Here is a 21,460-nt window from a genome sequence, read left to right as displayed (position 1 = left end):
GGTCTCTCTTATGTTCAGAAGAACATACAAGCAAAAACAAGCATGTAACTAATTAAACAACTGAGAAAATTAATAACCACCAAATGTTTTACAAAAACAATACGGGTTTTCCCTGCTACATGTATAATGAATTTAACAATAACCTTAGACTTTGTGAGAACTTCTCTTCAAAAGCAACTTTAACTCTACTTATGATTTTGAAGATTGTGTCCTGTAATTTTTTTGTTTACTACAGTAATGATACTTCAACAACTTGAATTCCTTTTTCATTTTGCAACTGGTTTGTAAACCATATCCTGTCAAGTAATTTGCTTAAAAAATTATCGGATTAGAAGTAATGATTAGGGTTAATAACAATGCTATTAAAACAATGACATTAAACAGCCTTGCTCCAGATTCAAATAAAAAAGTGTCACTAATATATTTTACAAGCAGCAAAACTTATTTCAAGACCACTAGTAATTACAAATTTTAATTTTTTAATATTCCTTGTTATTTTATGATGTGAAACCTTTGTGATTAAATCTGTAGACGAGTCTTCAAGTTTTGTAAAATTTTGTAATAAAAATGGTCAAAATGGAGTTTTTGCAAGATTTTTAGAAATCACTACTTGTTATGCAATAAGTTAGATTTCCAGTTAATTCTTACCAAAGGGTATACTCTAGAAAAATAAATCTATTCAATTCAAAATTACTAGATATCTTGTCCGAGGGACACTTAATAGAAGTCTATTCAAATGCAGATTTGAGAGGTCCCTAACACACACACACACACACACACAAAAAAAAAAAAAATGTATTCAAAATATGTGTAGTAGACCAAGGGATACCAGACCTTCTACCCTTTTGTGGTAGGGAACTTGGGAATGCGCATTTGACCTTTGACAATTTTGACTGGATTTCAATTAAGTGTCCCTCAGACTAGATAATTGAGATTGAGAATAATAATTTTTCACTGAAAAATCTGAATATGATACTCATATTGAAAAACTAAAAGCCTTTTATTCATTGGCATTTAGCAATATGTCCTATTCTTAATTAGTACAAAACAGTACATAATTGAAAGAAAGGCTTAACATGGGTTTTGATTTGTTTTTCTGGGTGATGAAATGTTTTAAAATGTTTAAAACTTAATAAATGCCAAAATTCCCAAAAATTCCTGATATTCCCGGGCCCTTCAAAATTCCCAGAAACTTTCCGGGAAAGTTTCCAAAATTCCCGGAAACTGTCTACTCCTTTGCAACCCTACCATAAAATACTTTTATTCCATATTTTGTTACCTTTTTTGTATTTTTAGGGGTTTTGTTTTCGAGTAGTTTTTATTTCATCCTCGGTTGGTTCAAGCAACACACGCCACCATTTTGTTTTTCTCTACTCACGGTAGATGAGCTGATATCGTAGTAATAGAGTAGCCAATCAGCGTGCATGATTGCTCATATCCAATGAATGTGGATAGAATAATTGCTGATGTATAAGAGGAATAGAACACTTCAGGTCATACTGTGATTGGAAAATAATTAACTTTCGGCTGGTTTTGCCTTGGGCCACATCACACCATCCTGTCTGTGATTATTTTCCTATAATATCACAGTCTCATCATGTTTATTCTTTATGTAACCCATTAACTCGACTGTAATCCGAAGTGAGGAAGGTGAACTCACTCGTGCATCCGGTTATCCTCAATGTGTCGATGGAGAGAGATCTTGTCGCTGACGTAGATGTTGATGGCATAGTGCTCGATGCTGTCCTGCTCCTGCTTCTTCTCCTCGGAGTTAAGGTTCAGTCGGGTGGCTCTGCCCCACTCTCCATATGCCCTCAGCTCAGGAGGAGGCTTCACATAAACAGGCCGCTTCAGGGTCTCTGCGTCCTCTTCTTGCCGTTTAAAGATGCCTGGGGTCCATTTCCTGCTGTCTTCGGCCGGAGCGGTGTTGGATGAGCGGAACAGAAGGAGGTAGAAGAGCCACAGAACGGAGATGAAGAAGCCAGCCTTCGTCAGAAAAGCCACCTTCCTCGACCAGCGCACCCTCATCCTCCTGCCCACGGCGGCACTTACAGCTGCCAATCAAAGAACCCTGTTCACTAAGACACAGTGTCAACAGAGACATGAATAAAAAAACATTATTCATATTATCCAAAACTGCAGGTTAGACTTTGTTCAAACTGTAAATCTTAGATTGACCAAACCCAAGATATTTGACTTTATTCTGTCCACATTCACTGGATAGGAGCGATCGCACACACTGATTGGCTACTCTACTACTAGGATATCAGCTTATGTACCATGAGTAGAGAAAAACAAAATGGCGGAGCGCATCAAGTCAGATATCACTTTATCAAGTATTTAAAAGAAACAGAAATAACTAAATAAAAGAATATAGGTTTTCTCCGGGCGGCATGGTGGTGCAGTGGTTAGTGCTGTCGCCTCACAGCAAGAAGGTCCAGGTTCGAGCCCCAGGGCTGGCGAGGGCCTTTCTGTGTGGAGTTTGCATGTTCTCCCCGTGTCCGCGTGGGTTTCCTCCGGGTGCTCCGGTTTCCCCCACAGTCCAAAGACATGCAGGTTAGGTTAACTGGTGCCTCTAAATTGAGCGTAGGTGTGAATGTGAGTGTGAATGGTTGTCTGTGTCTATGTGTCAGCCCTGTGATGACCTGGCGACTTGTCCAGGGTGTACCCCGCCTTTCGCCCGTAGTCAGCTGGGATAGGCTCCAGCTTGCCTGCGACCCTGTAGGACAGGATAAAGCGGCTAGAAATAATGAGATGAGATTTTCTCCTCCCAATAGCTCCTGCCCAGTTGGTGGTGGTAATGCACATTTAAAGTTGGTTTGCCAACTGCCAAAAAAAAAAAAAAAGAAGAAAATGGCAGACCACGTTCCTGAACCAACAGAGGACAAAATAAAAACTACTCGAAAACAACCCCCCCCCACAAAAAAAAAAAAAAAAAAAAAATAAATAAATAAATAAATATATATATATATAAAATATGACGGGAGCAATTCGTGAAAAAATGTTATCATTTTTGAAAAATAAAAAAATATATATATATAAAAAGTGCTGTCAAGCGATTAAAATATTTAATCGCGATTAATGTCGCGACTGTCATAGTTAACTCGCGATTAATCGCACATTTTTGTCACATGAAAAACCATTGTAATTCTCTTATCAGCATAAAAAAGTGAATGGGCTTGCTCACCGTTCGAACTACGGGGGCACTCGGGGGATCCGAGATCCCCTGAAACAGACATGAGATCCCTTGAAAACATGATTTGGGAAATGTTGGGGGGTCTCTAAAATATTGGCAAAATGAGGTTTATTGACATAGCAATCGTGTGTAACGGGAAGCATTTGCATATCCGAAGTGAGCGTGCGATGGAGATCTGCGCTCTGAGACAAGCGCAAGCACCTCCCCCAAGGGAAAATAAGGGACCCCCCCGAAAATATCGGCATAGTTCAAACACTGGTTGTACCAATGTTTTTGCAGAGCATAACACGTCTTGTCACAGCCACTGCAAAGTGGGGCTGGAGCCGCCGATGGGAAAACGAAACCTACCGTAAGCCGAGCGCCGTGGCTCTTCGGGGGAGGGCAGAGGACTCTGGCTGTGCGGGGCGTGGCATCATGTCACAGAGCGTTAATCTCGCGATAAAAAAAATTATCGCCGTTAAAATTGAGTCAAGTTAACGCGTTAATAATGCAACATTTTTGACAGCACTAATATATATCTTTTTTTATTTTTCAAAAATGATAAAATTTTTTCAATTGCTCCCGTCATTTCACCAGTCTGTTTACATTCTAAGCGGAAATTATTTTGTCGGACGTTTTGTATAAAGTTTTTATTTATTGAATTTGCAAAAAAATAAAAATGCTCTGTTTCTCAAAATCCAGTGAATGTGGATAGAATAAAACAGTTATTCCACTCAATCTCATCGTATATGGCTTATGGCCAACTCGGCACTATGCGCCTAATCAGCTATCGGCTCATGTACGACTCGATTTTGTGGAATAACTTAATCGCAACTGTTCGCATAGCTACACTGGTACTTATAGTAACAATGCAGATATGCTAAGTAGGTCAAGTGAAATTTTGCTCAATAACTAGCTACCAACATGGAGATTTCATTATTTCTTTTACATTCGGGAAACGTCCAGTCAATCTTATAAATATATTCAGCAAAAATTACAGCAACATATACTATACTGAAGCAAAAATACTGTAGAAAGTAGTGAATGCTTTTTTTTGTTCCTGCTTTCATGCTCATTTTTACCCACATTTCATTCTCGCCTCAGATTTTTACCATCATGAAACTCTGCTCAAACTTCTGAGCTGTGTTTATAGGGTCCATAAACCCAAATTCAATTCAATTTGAAACCACATACAAGTGTGGCTTGAAGTAAAATTTGTTTGAATTCGTGTTTCCATTCCCGACAATCTAAGTGCGGAAAGTCTTTCCTGCTGACATGACAAAACATCAGATCTGAGCAGCCTGTCTGAGCAAAGCTTTAATGATGCATTGATTGGGCCACACATGGTTTAGAGGTTAAAAACTCCAAAGAAACGTCACCATAATGAGATACAGAGGGAAATCAGCCACCCACACAAACTGTGCTCTAACTATTCTAAAGACTGTTAAATAAACCTTGCAATCAGCGAAACTGACTGACACCTGGCGGAAATGGTAATGGCTGTGTCTCAACAGAATCTATTATCAGCATCCGAGGCTGCCAGTGTAATCACTTAATTGTCAGGCATTAATTTTTTAACAGGCAGGGATTTGGATTTGAACGACGAGCAGAACTGGCAGACGGTTGATGCAATACCATCCTTCAATCTCCACTGCTCTACTCTTAAAGGTCATAGGCAATGGTCGGAGGTGAAACGTAAAATATCAACTTTACTGTCTAGAAGAACGAACCAAAAACAAATTCAATCTTCCTAGTGTCTAATTTGCACCCTAAAATTGAATAAAACTTAAAATATACTGGTTTACCCAATTTCCAAAAGGTTTGTTTACAGCTCACTTGTGCGCACTTTCACCGCCGGGGGACCGTCATCGTGACGTCATTTAAGCCAAACAGACTGGGAGCAGTTCTGTGTTTACTTGCGAACCAAGCACACGTGTACGGACTTTGGTCGTGAGAGGTTGTGTAAAATGTCTGATAGCGATTTTGAAGTAGGAACTCTCCAAATTGAATATCGAGAGGTGAAACCATACATGTATGCACCTATGGCCATTGCGAAGCAATCGGTGAATGTGGCTCACTGGTTTGACCCTGCAGCCTCGGAATCAAACAGCGACTTGGCCGACTCTGATCGCGGTGACCCCGGACCTCAACAAGACTCGCGCCCAAACGATTTATCCTGGTAGTTATGATAAATTCTTACTTTCATCGTAATACTAAATAAGAGCCCTTTTGAAGAATAATTAAAGTGCTGATGACACGTTTTTGACATCTTTGGCAATGTTTTATAACATAAAAAGTAATTCCCGATGATCCATATATTAATTCACGAAGGCGCCCATTTTACAAGTTATGATAAAAAACGCGGCTATTTGGGCAAATTTGACGGGGCTGCAGCACCCAGGAGACGAATGAGGAGGAGGAGCTATATGACGTCAGCGAAAGAACCTTCCTCCTAACTTACCAGTTTGTTGTTGATGTGACAGGTGTTCAGTTTATCATTATTAGTATTTTTATTAGACATTTTATTTATTTATATATATAGTAGTGGTTAGCACTGTCGCCTCCCAGCAAGAAGGTCCTGGGTTCGAGCCCCGGGGCCGGCGAGGGCCTTTCTGTGCGGAGTTTGCATGTTCTCCCCGTGTCCGCGTGGGTTTCCTCCAGGTGCTCCGGTTTCCCCCACAGTCCAAAGACATGCAGGTTAGGTTAACTGGTGACTCTAAATTGACCGTAGGTGTGAATGTGAGTGTGAATGGTTGTCTGTGTCTATGTGTCAGCCCTGTGATGACCTGGCGACTTGTCCAGGGTGTACCCCGCCTTTCGCCCATAGTCAGCTGGGATAGGCTCCAGCTTGCCTGCGACCCTGTAGAAGGATAAAGCGGCTAGAGATATAGAGATAATGATATATCTAAGTTATTATGCCTTCGCGTTGTGTTGCCGGCTTTTGCTCCAAAACCCACAAGGATGGGGTAAGTTTATTCAAGTTTCCCAGAGATCCCGAGCTGCATGCGAAGTGGGTGAAGCAAGTCAGGCGCACTCGTGACAAGTGGGAGCCCTCACCAACATCCGTCCTGTGCTCTGAACACTTCGATTTGGATTGTTTTGACACCCTTCCCAGCTTAAAAGAATCTCTTGGGTGTGCAGTTCAGCACAAACGTGTGTTACTACCATCAGCAGTGCCTACACAGTGTTGCCAGATTGGGAGGTTTCCCGCCCAGTTGGGCGGTTTCAAGTGCATTTTGGTGGGTTTTGAACATATTTTGGGCTGGAAAACGTCAGCAGTATCTGTTGCCAGATATTGCTGAAGTTTTCCAGCCCAAAATATGTTCAAAACCCACCAAAATGCACTTGAAACCACCCAACTGGGCGGGAAACCTCCCAATCTGGCAACACTGCCAGTATTCCGGCAGGGGTCTACTAGTAGCTATGCCGGATCCAAAGACAGTCCTCCTGTCAGAACATGTGTTGTGAAACGACATAAGATAAAGGTAAAGGTATGTAGAGCTATAGATTCTACATGATAATCATAAATGTAATCATAAAGTCGGCGTGATATCAGTCATGTATTTGCTTGTGAAAGCTTGCGGCTTTCATGTAACTGCCGCTTAGCAATGAGAGGCAAAGGTTAAAGAGGGTAGGCTATCATAGATTCTATTCAGAAGAGATCAACACAATTCTAGACTCCCAGAAGAGGAAGAGCTAGCAGTAGAGAGTTCACTGGCGTTTTCATGCGCCATTTCCATTGAGTAGAACCAGAGTAGAACAGCCAGTGAACCGCAGCGTGTTCTTCCGCTGACATCACAACATGGCCGCGAGCCACGGACCCAGTTTTCTTGTGCTGTGCAATTAAAAGTTGGATATTCACGCAACAACAGCTTCTTTTCACGTAATTATAACAGAAATCTAACATGTTTGCCATGTTGTATAGTTTATTTAAGAAACTGCATAGAGTCATGTTCGTGTCATCAGACCTTTAAACCGCCCTCCCTAGTGGATATAGGTAACGATTACTTGACAGTGCGCCGGTAGGCCACATTAGCCTGCCATCCGCGGCATTATACTATTTATAGCCTGTTCTGTTCATTCCCGTAACCACATTGCGGTCGTAGGGAGGCATGAGAGAGGCTGACATAGTCACTCATCTCTCATGTCTTGTCTCTGGGCTTGGATTGCTTGGTGGCGCCCATCTCCTCTCCAAGCATATAGCCTACTCTGAGCGAGGAAATATCCCTTTGTCTTACTTCCACAATGATTGTACAGGATCCCTCAGGATTCTTGACTTGTCAATTGCAAGCAAAAGTAAAAATGTTTACCTCCAATCTTCTCCTTTTTGCTTGAGCATTGCTGCTCCGTTTCTTCTTTGACTGCTTGATTTTGTTTCACGTGCACAATCCACTCTCTCCACCTCTTCTCCTCTTTCGGAAAAAGCCAACCCTCTGGCTTCACGCGCACAATCCACTCTCTCCGCCTCTTCTCCTTTTTCGGAAAAAGCCAACCCACTCGCTCCGCCTTTTCTCCTTTTTCGGAAAAAGCCAACCCACTCGCTCCGCCTCTTCTTGCTGAACCGGTCCCGTTGTTACAGTTCACTGCATAACAATAAGGCATGGTTTTTCTTTGGAAATTCCCGAACGCACGTCTGCACTCAAGCCGAACAGCAATGCAAGTAAACAGAAGTGGACTCAACTCAAGGCGATTTTCGTGACCACTCGGCGCGTGATGTCATTTAAGACAAACATGGACTCAACTCAAGCAGTTTGTTTGTCTTAAATGACATCACGCGCCGAGTGGTCACGAAAATCGGCGCGGTCCGCACTAACTTGTTTTTATTATTACTTATTAACAATACTTCTTGGGACCAGATGAAAATTAGAGGGTTTAACATATAAAGTTTCAAATGTGCATAAATTGAAACCGTTGCCTATGACCCTTAAACCACATCTGATAAGTCACAAGCTGACGTAATATAGTGACTGCTACAGTACTTCATGCAACGCTGCAAAAAAGAAAAACAAGAGATGAGACAAAACCAGAAGACATAAGACTACTTGTGACGGCAATGTGGAGGAGGATGAAGTTGTGTTTGCATCATTTCTGTAACTACACTCACCAGCCACTTTAAAAGTAAATGGCCTTTTGATTTCATAAAACCAGTGAAACTTAGTTCCCTCTGAAATTTGGTCATTGTGATATGCGTTTATTTCTGTAATATCTTTTTAAAAAAAAAACCAGGCCATTCTGTGGCTGAGAAGTTATTTAATTTGAGGGGATTCCTTAGCAAATAATGTGCATGAAATCGCTCGCTTCACGCAGTCAAGCAGACGGAGGAAGTCCGTGTGCGCATGTGCACACTGGTTCACCTTTTGGTGTCGTCTTCTTCGCTTGTGTTTTACGGCAGCTGGCATCCAGTGTTGCATTACTGCCATCGACAGGTTTACCTTGACGGTGCACTGACAATTCCATCAGTCTGTTGCTAAACGAACAGCTGATCACACCGAGGTGCTCGCTGACCACCGATATTTATTAGTTTGATCTGTGTTTCCTTTCCTTCACAACATAACGTCTTTCCTTCTCACTTTCCGTTACTGTAGTCGGTCTTTCACGTTTCATTCGCGTCCTCCATTTTCCTCTCCTGTTTCAAATTTGTATCCCACAATGCCTTGTGCGGACGGGGAAAGCCCACCATGTCATGCATGACGTGGTCTCTTGTATTGTGTCACGGTGAAGCAAAAAATAATAGCGGAGAATTTAGGGCCACGTGGTTCTAAATTCATTAAATTGTTCTATTGTTAAAAAAACCGAATAAAATTGGAAGTCCAAGATCTACGATTCAAATTCAGTAGCTTTCAGTCCACTAAACAAAAACCATTTGGTGTCAGGGAAAATTCTTTTTACGACCTACACTTGAAAAATCTGAAAGTCAGTCTACCTTTAATAGGAACTTGTTCTTGATTCCAAGATCCCCGTTCTTGGATTGCAGGAGTGGAACCCAATGTGGTCTTCTGTTGTTCCAAGCAGAGATACTTTTCCGCTCAGCACAGTGCTATATCCTTCCTGGCAGTTCGAACCAATCTGGCCATTTTCCTTTCCTTCGGACCTTATCAACAAGGCATTTCCACTGACAGAACTGTCGCTCACTCAGTGTTTTTTGTTTTTCGCACCATTCTGTGTAAACTCTAGAGACTGTTGTGTGTGAAAACCCCAGGAGATCAGCAGTTTCTGAAATACTCAAACCAGTCCATCTGGCTCAAGCCAACACCCATGCCACAGCGAAAGTCACAGAGATCGCAATTTTTCCCCATTCTGATGTTTGAACATTAAAGGACATGGGACATGAAACATAAATGCACGCTATATCAGTTTCTTTCCATTAAAAATATGAATTAATTGCATCAACAAATACAAAATCATCTATTAAATTCAGCAAAATCTTTATATTCGTGATGATTATATGGCATTTCTGCTCGAGCTCCGATATGCATATTTTACAACCGGAAGAGCCGCTGTCACGTGATCATACGTCATAAAAACTTTCGGGCACAGCACAAGCGGGTAGATGAATGGAGAAGTGGATGACAAGAAAATTGTTTTTATAGTCTTTAACGTACATTGAACATTATGGTGTATTGTGCTTCTTATGGTTGCAATAATTCCAATGGGAAATGCCCTGGAGTAAGTTTTTTTGCATTCCCCAAGGACCCGAAGCTGAGGAAAGTGTGGGCTCACTACTGCCGTAGAAAAAACTTTGCACCTACTGTTTCCCACAAACTGTGTTCGGACCATTTCACTGAGGATTCTTTCAACATTAATACTCAGGTACTGAGCGATATTAATTGCCAAGCCAAATTTAAGAGGCCGTATAGCCGGGTTCATGGAGGCAGTGATAGCGCCATAATATACAGGGCCTAACATTCCTACAACTGTAGAGACAGTCAAGAAATCCTGTAACATTAATGGACATTTAAATAAATGTTATGTTGGTAAGTTTGTTTAACTTTTCTTAATTTTCATCTCTTTCGCCAAACGGCGTAGTATTGTTGGCTGTGTGATGGCGTTTCGCCATTTTGAATGTTTTCATCTCGGACTCTGGAAGCATTGTATCTCAATCAATCAATCAATCTCGAAAAATATCAGCAAAAAAAAAAAAACTAGCTTGCAACGGACTTTAGCTAGATCTATGATGAACTTTCAATGTATGATACAAAAATAATACTTCTTTCAACAGATCATTAGCCTTTGAGCAGAATTGTTTTTAACTTACCAGGAATTGTTATCGAGCCGACCGCTTTCAGTTTCATGGGGATTGAATGAACTCTCACTCTCAGAATCACCTGACCCGTCAGAGTAAAGACAAGATCCATGTTCATGTGAATTTCCAGCTATCGGTTCGAATTGATAGGGTCTAACTTCACGTCTCTGTGAAACATCGGGAATGTCACTGTCGATGGTGTCCATTTCGGTAACCCGTTTACATTAGATTCCCAAGCGCTGGCTCCTTGGAAAGTTTTTGTGACGTCACGGGTCACGTGACCACCTAGCTCATTAACGAATCCTTGTTTTACGCTGATGTATAAAAAAAGTTGAATAATGTGATGATTTTCACATTTTTGACGCCCTGCAGTGATTTAGATGGCATTTCTTATGTCCTTTATACATAATTATACCCAGAAAAAAATCCATGTCCCATGTCCTTTAACTGAAGCGCTTGATTTGTATCTGCATGATTTTGTGCATTGTGCTGCTGTTGAGGGATTGGCTGATTAGATAACGGCATCAAACAGCAGGTGTATGGGTGTTCCTAATAAAGTGGCCAGCGAGTGTATGTCAAAGGATGTTGCTTCTTCATGAGAAATGAAAAATAGTACAACCTGATCCACATACTAAAGTAAATATTTGTCTACTTGCTCGGTGTAACCAAGACCAAGTGATCTCTAACGGGATGGTCAATAGGTTGCTGTCTACTGAGAAGCAAGCGATGAATAAATTAACTTCTTTATACCGAATACAATGACTGGCCCATGTTATTAAATATGCTTTATTCTCATCGCACAATGGTCTACTCTCATCTGCAAACCCATAAACCAGAGGTGTGGTGGCGATCTAATGGCAAGGAAATGGGTAGGAGTTTTTCCATTAAAGGGGAACTGAAGTCATTTTTAAACTTGCTTTATTTCTTAATTAACGTGTTTTTCAATTACGTTTTCGGTTTTAGTAACCTTATATCGTGACTCGTATTGGCAACTAATTCCAATTAAATATATTTATCGGCCTATTCGGTTTTTAGCCATGTTGAATTTAGTTCGTTTGGTTCACAGCAGGCGTCGCTTATCCGTGCGATCTTCACGAGACTTGTGTGAGACTTTGAAACGTGAAGTGTCAGCCAGGTGTCAGTGCCGCCATTTTGAAAACTGTTTTCCAAATGAAATATTGCACAAAAACGAGTTTAAATGACGATTATTGCCTACTTTTTTCAAACTTTCCTGATTGCCATCAAAACAAACAAAACTTCCGGCCTGATTACGTCAGCATTCGAAGGAGGGCGCACGCGTCTTTTGGCAACGTTGACAGATGTTGGTCGCTTTGATTTCCACTGTACGTTTTACTTCCGTCCTACGATGTCTCGCACAGGTCTCAACGAACCTCGTTTACGGCCATTGCTTTGACATATGGACTGATATTACAGAGCATATTTCAAAACACTCATAACTTGCTATAGCAGTGACAAAACAGCTATCAAAAATGCATTCCTATATTTAATAAAATGAGATAAATAGAATTTTGATAATAAAAAATTCGCCTTCAGTTCCCCTTTAACGTTATTCTATACCGGTGCCGCCACAAAAGTCTTAGTCCGAAGATATCTAACACTGTACTTACACACTTGTATCATACCTCACAGAACACTGAGATAATACAAAGCCTCAGTGTAGCTACATGAAAAATCTTAACTACAATTTATTTCCAGTCTGGGAAAAACAAATTGACATGAAACTGTATGTCTTCCTCAGATGAATTACACCTCAGCACTGTTGAATTCTCAAACATGACAGGTCAAAAGGTTTTGATTTATTTCCTGACTGTAGTGACAGCGGTCATTCAAATCATGTTTATTATGTGTGTTCATTCTAATACATAATCATTTGTATATCCATCCATCCATCCATCAATTATCTGTAGCCGCTTATCCTGTGCAGGGTCGTAGGCAAGTTGGAGCCTATCCCAACTGACTATGGGCGAGAGGCGGGGTACACCCTGGACAAGTCGCCAGATCATCACAGGGATGACACATATACCCCTTTTCCACCAAATCAGTTCCAGGGCTGGTTCGGGGCCAGTGCTGGTTCACAACTCATTCAACTCGCGAGCCAGCTGAGAACCAGTTTGCTTTTCCATAGCTTGCGGTGCTAAGCGGAGCCACGTCATTACGTCGCTGTATACGTCATTACGTCACTACGTTTACATAAACCTTGGCGCGACTATTAAAGCAAAAACAACACGGAAGAAGCAGCAGCGGCAACAACAATAATAATAATAATAATAATAATAATAATAATAATGGATGACTTCGCGTTTGTACAGCTGCTGCTTCTCGTCGCTTAAAAATGGCAATCTTTCACGGTCTTGTTATTGGTGTTGGTCTTAACTCCGCCCCCCCCCGCTGACGTAAGCGGTTCTTTCCTCTGGCCCAGCAGAGAGTTGGTGCTAGCCTGGAACCGGTTTTTCTGGCCCCAGAGCCAGTTCTTTGTCAGTGGAAACAGAAAACCCGGTTCCAAACTAAGCACTGGCCCCGAACCAGCCCTGGAACTGCTTTGGTGGAAAAGGGGCAAGTGAGACAAACAACCATTCACACTCACATTCACACCTACGGTCAATTTAGAGCCACCAGTTAACCTAACCTGCATGTCTTTGGACTGTGGAGGAAACCCACACAGAAAAGCTCCCGTCAGCCACTGGGCTCAAACCCAGAACCTTCTTGCTGTGAGGCGACAGTGCTAACCACTACACCACCGTGCCGCCTTATCACTTGTATAAGAAGTTCTAATTTACACACATGCTCCACATAATCTAAGGCTAGCAATACATGAAAAACGTGTTATAATTTAACAAAGAAAACGTAACTGCTGATACAGCGAAGACTTCTGGAACAAGATGTTTATCTAACATTTAGGGAAGGAGTCTCCGATGTCAGCACTTTGTAACACTGGGTTAAGTTTTTCCACCACAGCAGAGTCTTCAGGACAGACGACTTTGCGCTTTCTGGTTTCTCATATAACACAACAAGCTGGGTTTTATTAACTGCGGCTTATTAAATCCAAAAAATGTTGTTAAGGTAACGATTGCTTTAACATGAATGAGAACAGGAGCTATTGTATTATAGACGTTTCACAACATCCAACATAACTATAAATGAATATAAAGCACAACGTGTCATTCATTAATAAAGTAAAATTTTTTAATTGTTGGCAAAATCACTGTTGGGAGGAATAATACACTTCAAGATGTGCTGTTATGGAAAAATTTGTTGTTGACCTTGTTCTTAGAACAGCACACCCAGTTCCTGATTTACTGAATAAACAGAAAAGTTCAGCTCTCGTGCTATCTTTTGCCTTTCAGACAACAGAAAATCTCCTGTGCCAAAAGTTCTATTCGAGATAAAAGTTTTAATGAGCCTAAATTATGGGAGTGGGACATGGACTGCAGCTTTAAAGTGCATATTCTGGACCAATTAAGTGTTTTTTTTTTTAAATGAAAGTATGTCCCTTTACACACTCCTCCAGAAGGGTAATTTTGCACAAGGCCATCTGTCTACAGCAGAAAAAAATAAAATAAAACGCGTCTGGAAAAATCCCAGCGGAGTCTGGAGCCAGATTCGTGACGTCACCTGCGGAAGCGCCAGCAGGCTGCGCTAGGGTATTAGGCAGAAAAAGAAATTTACCAGTCAAAAATAATATTTTATATAATCCTGATAAGCGCCGCAGGTGCGAAGACGAGCGCCGCAGGCGCGAAGTCCCTCTAGGGGGGTCTGGGGGCATGCCCCCCCAGAAAATTTTTGAAATTTAGACTTCATTTCCTGCATTCTAGGACATTTTCAGGGTGAAATGGCGTGTAATTTTTGATCAGAAATATTGCATATTTTTACTTTGTATTTTTTTCAGTTTCACTCCTGAATGTATCAGATGTATGTATGGTGTTTGATTTGGTAACAAAAGTGAAAAGAAAATAAACAACAATGAATTGTATATAATCTTTTGATCTAGTTACAGTATTTAATAAAAAAAAAAACCAACAGTATTCTATTTTACCATACCCCAATGAACCCCCCTTGTTAATCAATGTATCACACATACCTTTTCTGTCTTTTTGTGGAAAAACGAATCAGTTTTTGTCACATTCAATTTGGGGCGTTTGTTGGGATTCATCTTGATCCAGAAGAGTGAGTCAGCAAAAAAAAATGCGGTTCTCCCGCCAAGAAAGAGGAAACTACAACGCAGGGTGTTTGGCAATTTTCGACCAATCAGAATTCGCGATTTATTCAGTCCGCATGTTACAAGATTCAGTGCGGGCCAAAATGGCGGAAACGATGAAATATTCTGATTTTTCATTTCAAGTTTTCAGTATTTTTCGTATTAAACTGTGTTTCTTACGATTTGTAAATGATGGCGGAACCACACACGGACTGGCCATCGGGAGTAGCGGGAGTTTTCCCAGTGGGCCGGTGGTTCAGTGTGGGCCAGCGGAGGGGAAAAAAAAAAAAAAACAGTTGCGCGCTGGCCTTTAATATGATAAGCAATGTTAACAGTTTCTTTAACAAACTGTTAACATTGCTTATCATATTAAAGGCCAGCGCGCAACTGTAATAAGCAATGTTAACAGTTTGTTAAAGAAACTGTTAACATTGCCTATCATATTAAAAGGCCAGCGCGCAACTGTTTTTTTTTTTTTTTTCTCCGCCGGCCCACGCTGAACCACCAGCCCACCGGGAAAACTCCCGCTACTCCCGATGGCCAGTCCGTGTGTGGGCGGAACATAACTGGATTTATCGGATGACATGTGGGAGTATTCATGTGCGAATATTTTCGGCATTATCGTCCGTTTCAGTATCCGTCTGTGTGTATACTTGCCCGTTGAAATCGGCAATTGCCCGTCAAATTTACGGGTGGACGGGTCTCTGCCTAATACCTTAGGCTGCGCGAGCTTTGCACGGTTTCAGTGCACAGCCTGTGTAGACCAAGCGCTCCCATTTCTCTCTCATTGTCCGGTCTTTTGGAAAACGAGTACTAATCCCATCAAGATCGGTGTTGCTACACCCTCCTACGATACATCTGTTAACCATTTTAATAATTACGCGATAACGTTGAAGAAATTTGCAGAAAACCACCAGGTCGTTTTCTCATAAACAAACCAGCGCTGACGTAGGATTCAGAAGGAGGTGTCCCGCACGTGACGTCACGAAAATCAACGTTTGGTGGGAAATCCAAATGCCAAGTTTTTTCAGAGGCGGACCAATTCACCTCAAATGGCTTGATTTCAACTGAATTTTTCTGGCATTGCGCAAGGTAAAAAAATTGCAGAGGATGCAGAATGTTACAGATATTTGACCAAAGTTCAAAATAAAAAGGAGAATTACATTGATCTTGTTCCTGAATTTACCCGTGATATGCACTTTAAGATAGATATTAAAAGGCTAGGCTAAGAAGTTACATATAATACTTATAAAAGTACAAATGAACACACACACACACACATATATACACATATACACACACATACATTATATATTACACACACACACACTTTTTTTACTAACAAAGCTGAGACATTGATTGAGCAACTGTTACAAATTCAGAGTAGTTCATAGTGATTACTGAATAATAGCCCTTGTGATGAATTACTGATGTGCTGTGTCATTTACTTCGCCGACATTTGGCTTCTTCTGGGCGAACACAAGCTATTCTTCTTACTTGCGTCTTACTTTTGAGGGGGAAAAGAGCATGAGAGAGATACAGCATTTGTTTGGCATGCTTGTAACTTGTTTTGGTTAGTTCCAGTTAAATGCCTGAAACTTCGCTCACACATCTGCTCTCTGTTTTTCACAAGGATATCCTGATCAGAAATTCTCCATCACCCATTGAAGCTACCCTATCACACGCCGACAACTCAGCTTCTTGAATCCCACCTTCCAATCATATAGCTACACCACACTCCTAAACCTTTCACCACTAATAAACATCACATACAGGGGTTTCCTGACTACAGTGAGACCAGAATACTGGTCTGCAGTGGTGAAAGGGTTAAATCACATTTTCCAACCATATAGCTACACCACACTCTTGAACGCGGACGTACACTCGCCAGCCACTTGTTCTTGATTCTAAGGTTCCTGTTCTTGGCTGGTGGGAGTGGAACCCAATATGGTCTTCTGCTGTTGCATGCTGAGATGCTTTTCTGCTCACCACTGTTGTAGAGTTGCTATATCCTTCCTGGCAGCTCGAACCAATCTGGCTGTTTTCCTCGGACCTCTCTTAACAACACCCACAAAACTGCAGGGCATCGGAGACCATTCCTGTTTACACAATCTCTCCAGATCTTCCAGGGTCTTAGGCCGTCTCTTGTGCTCTCTCCTCTTCAGCTCACCCCACAAGTTTTCACTGGGGACTGAGATAGCCATGGTAGAAGCTTGATTCTGTGCTCAGCTAACTATTTTTGTGTTGATTTGGACATGTGTTTCGGATCATTGTCCTGCTGGAAGATCCAGTGACGACCCAGTTTTAGTTTCCTGGTAGAAGCAGCCAGATTTTGATTTAAAATGTCCTGGTATTTCATGATGCCACATACCCTAACAAAGTTTCCAGGGCCTTTGGAGGAAAAACAGCCCCAAAACATCACAGAACTTCCACCATATTTTACAGTTGGGATCAGGTTCTTTTCATTATAGCCATTCTTCTTTTTACACCAAACACACCTAGAGTGTTTACTGCCAAAAAGCTTCATTTTTATTACATCAGACCAGAGAACACAGTTCCAGTCAAAGTTATAGTAGCGTTTCGGAAACTTCAGGCGCTTAGGTTTGTGGTTAACTGACAGAAAAGGGTTTTATCTGGCAGACCTTCCAAACAATCTTTTGGCATGGAGGTGGAGTCTGATGGTGGTTTTGGAGACTTGAAAATCCCAAGATTTTACTTTTTGTAATTCACCAACAGTGATCCTTTGGGGTTTTTTTGCTTCTCTTACCATCATCTTACTGTACTTGGGGGCAAAATAAACTTGGGTCCTCTTCCATGCAAGTTTGTAACAGCTCCATTTGGTGTCCACTTTATTATTGTCCTAACAGTAGAAATGGACATTTTCAGGTGAGTAACTATTTTTCACTTATGAAGATCAACACACTTCTCCCTCATTCGTTTTTTGTGTGTTCTCTGATCTTTCATGTGTCTGTCTGATCTTTCCCATGCTGATGAATGACTAAGGGAACTGGCCCTCTGTTTCACCTCATATTTGTTCCCCAGTTAATCAGGAAGTGATGGATTACAGCTTGAAAGTTCCTAAAAACTCAAAAATGTACAATTTAAACAGGAATCATGCTTCTGTCGCATTATGTTCACTATAATTTCTCGGGATGCTAATAATAGTGGCACATGCGGCTTTTGTTGAAAGTAATTATTTCTCGGCGAGGGATTTATTTTGCTCAGAACAAAATTTGTTTCAATGAAAGGTTGGATTTTTCTTATTTTTCAGTGTGACATGAAGCTACTTCACCAAAAAGTGGATTTTTCTTCTAACCCATTTTACTAAATCCATGGGGGAGCAAAATTGGAGGTGGCCGAGTTGAGGATGTTAAGGTTTGCGATGGGAGTGACGAAGTTGGACGGGATAAGGAACGAGCACATCAGAAGGACAGCACATGTGGAGAGCTTGGGAATGAAGCTAAGAGAGATGAGACTGAAATGGTATGGGCACATCCTGAGAAGAGACGCAGAGCATGTTGGAAGGAGAATGTTGAAGATGGAGCTGCCAGGCACACGAAAATGAGGAAGGCCAAAGAGGAGATACATGGATGTGGTGAGAGAGGACATGAAAGTGGCAGGTGTGGTAGAGAAGGATGTGGAAGACAGGGAGCAATGGAGACGAAAGATCCGCTGTGGCGACCCCTAATTGTGGAGAGCACTGTACGCGTGTGTATTCCAGTTTTGTGACTAGTATATTCCAGTTTTGTGACCAGTATTCCCAGCATAAGCTTCTACTACAACCCTGATCAGGATAAAGCAGTTACTTACTAAAGAAAGAAAGAAAGAACAACTTTATTCATCACACACTTGTGAAATTCCTCTCTGCATTTAACCCATCTGAAGCAGTGAACACACACACACACGTGAGCAATGAGCGTACACACATACCCAGAGCAGTGGGCAGCCATGCTAACAGTGCCCGGGGAGCAGTTAGGGGTTAGGTATCTCACTCAAGGGCACCTCAGCCCAAGGCCGTCCCATATTAACCTAATCGCATGTCTTTGGACTGTGGGGGAAACCGGAGCACCCAGAGGAAACCCATGCAGACACGGGGAGAACATACAAACTCCGCACAGAAAGGCCTCCGCCGGCTGCGAACCCAGAACCTTCTTGCTGTGAGGTGACAGTGCTAACCACGACACCACCATGCTGCTCCGATGGATGGATGGATGGATGGATGAAGGATGAATTAAGTTTTATAATTCAAACCTGATTGATTGTTCATTTGAATCAAATGGGTTTTAATCCAAACATCAAAAACCAAGTAGCCCTTAAAGTTACATTAAATTATAATAAACAAATAAGTAAAACATTACTGCACACATTTAAATAAGGAGTCTAATGAACTCAAGGAAGTAGCTGAACAGTTTCACAAGAATAACTCGTGTTACAATAATGCTAGAAGAAATGTAGGAGGAACAAACCGAGTCCTTTCAGTGGACAGAGAGGGGGAAGGAGGAGGAAAGGAAAAACTTTTTGAAGAACAGGAGGTCCTGCTCGAACTTCGCCAGTCCTGTAAGATGCGAGCTATGAGCGCACACACATACCCAGAGCAGTGGGCAGCCATGTTAACAGCGCCCGAGGAGCAGTTAGGGGTTAGGTATCTCACTCAAGGGCACCTCAGCCCAAGGCCGTCCCATATTAACCTAATCGCATGTCTTTGGACTGTGGGGGAAACCGGAGCACCCAGAGGAAACCCACGCAGACACGGGAGAACATACAAACTCCGCACAGAAAGGCCTCCGCCGGCTGCAAACCCAGAACCTTCTTGCTGTGAGGCGACAGTGCTGACCACGACACCACCATGCTGCTCCGATGGATGGATGGATGAAGGATGAATTAAGTTTTATAATTCAAACCTGATTGATTGTTCTCTTGAATCAAATGGGTTTTAATCCAAACATCAAAAACCAAGTAGCCCTTAAAGTTACATTAAATTATAATAAACAAATAAGTAAAATATTACTGCACACATTTAAATAAGGAGTCTAATATTTGAACAGCTGGATTATATTCATAGACAGAGGGATTTATTAGGTCCATGGTTCAACACAGAGGGATTTTTCTTCTTCTCCAGTTCAGGAGTGCCTGTGTGTAAAAAGCTGGAGGCACTGCATTAGTCTGAAGGGTATGAACTCAAGGAAGTAGCTGAACAGCTTCACAAGAATAACTAACTAGTGTTACAATCATGCTAGAAGAAATGTAGGAGGAATAAACCAAGTCCCTTCAGTGGACAGAGAGGGGGAAGGAGGAGGAAAGGAAAACTTTTTGAAGAACAGGAGGTCCTGTAAGATGTGAGCTATGCTAGCTAACTTTCCCTTTTCCTGCTCAAAGTTGCAAACACTCTTTCCTTGTCCAGGCCACAGGAACACACTGACACAGAGCTTCTGCACATCCTATAGCCGGAAGTGACGACAGAGCTGTGTTTGGTACAACATAAAATCACTGATAGTTTGTTTTGTAAATCATAAACACAAACAGTCCTACCGGCTCTCGGCATTCCGTGCGTCTCCCGGAGCGCCAGCAGTGCAGAAAGCTCGCCAAACAACTTCACTCGCTTCAGACTAGATATTTTATTGCAGTGTGATGTTAAATCTGCTGATCATGCTGTCAGCACAGCTCCATTCTCAGCAGCAGAGAGAGAGAGAGAGAGGAGTCTCTGGTCCCTCGGCTCTTTCACACGTGTATTAACTGCTGCCACGTATGAAGCAGTGGCGCTGCTGCTCGTGTGCAGGATCCCGGAACAAGATCAAAAAAGTCGCGCGACACTCAACCGAGCCGCACCGTTTGTTTTCAGTGACGCGCTCTCACGCTAACGGTAGCCCCGCCTCTCGCCCGCAGGTTTGACCCGCTGTGACGTGCTGCCACGGTCACGTGACCACAGCGCGACGGCCGCAGCTGTAATTAACATTCTGCACGAGTTTCTTTTGCTTTGGCCTTAAAACTGGAAGAAGGGGAAAACCCACAAACGAGCCAAAGGGGAAATAAATAAGGACAACTGTCATAGCGGTGATGATGATGATGATGGAGGAAAGAGGAGGATTGCGGGATGAAGCGGATACACAGCAAGGCTTTCGCAGCGGCTGCAGAAATGTGGAGTAATAAAAGATTTGCCGCCATTCTGATGTGCTGTGGCACGAGTTAGACAGCAAAGAGGAAGCAGCCGCAGTCACGGGCATCTGTTTACAGACAGACAGTTACACAGATAGATAGATAGATAGATAGATAGATAGATAGATAGATAGATAGATAGATAGATAGATAGATAGATAGATAGAATTACAATTACCAGATAGATATGCTGGATGCCAGCATATCTGGCATATAGGATAGATGCCAGATAGATAGATATGCTGGCAGACAGATGAATGGGTGGGCAGATAGATAGATAGATAGATAGATAGATAGATAGATAGATAGATAGATAGATAGATATGCTGGCAGACATGAATGGGTGGGCAGACAGACAGACAGATAGATAGATAGATAGATAGATAGATAGATAGATAGATAGAATTGCCAGATAGATATGATATATGATATCATATAGGATAGATGCCAGATAGATAGACATGCTGGCAGACAGATGAATGGGTGGATAGATAGATAGATAGATAGATAGACAGATAGATAGATAGATAGATAGATAGATAGATAGATAGATAGATAGATAGAATTGCCAGATAGATATGCTGGATGCCAGCATATCTGGCATCCAGCATATAGGATAGATGCCAGATAGATAGATATGCTGGCAGACAGATGAATGGGTGGGCAGATAGAT

The 21,460-nt window shown here is 41.8% G+C and overlaps 1 protein-coding gene across 2 annotated transcripts in view; it reads right to left on the bottom strand.

The window, feature by feature from the left end:
* poc1bl (POC1 centriolar protein homolog B (Chlamydomonas), like) overlaps positions 1-20,456 on the bottom strand; it is an 86,494-nt gene extending 66,038 nt beyond the window's left edge. The window contains exons 1-2 of one of the 2 annotated variants that reach the window (XM_060942772.1): positions 20,164-20,456; positions 1,661-2,078 (exon numbers count right to left, since the gene is read on the bottom strand). In XM_060942772.1, the coding sequence (XP_060798755.1) occupies positions 1,661-2,028 (368 nt within the window). In that variant the 5' untranslated portion in view covers positions 2,029-2,078; positions 20,164-20,456. The remainder of the gene's footprint in view (positions 1-1,660; positions 2,079-20,163) is intronic. The other variant, XM_060942773.1, reaches the window with a different exon arrangement.
* Between the last annotated feature and the right edge of the window lie 1,004 nt (positions 20,457-21,460).

This window comes from Neoarius graeffei, chromosome 16 (genome assembly GCF_027579695.1).
Source record: "Neoarius graeffei isolate fNeoGra1 chromosome 16, fNeoGra1.pri, whole genome shotgun sequence".
NCBI lineage: Eukaryota > Metazoa > Chordata > Actinopteri > Siluriformes > Ariidae > Neoarius > Neoarius graeffei.
This window is presented reverse-complemented; position numbering and strand designations above follow the sequence as displayed.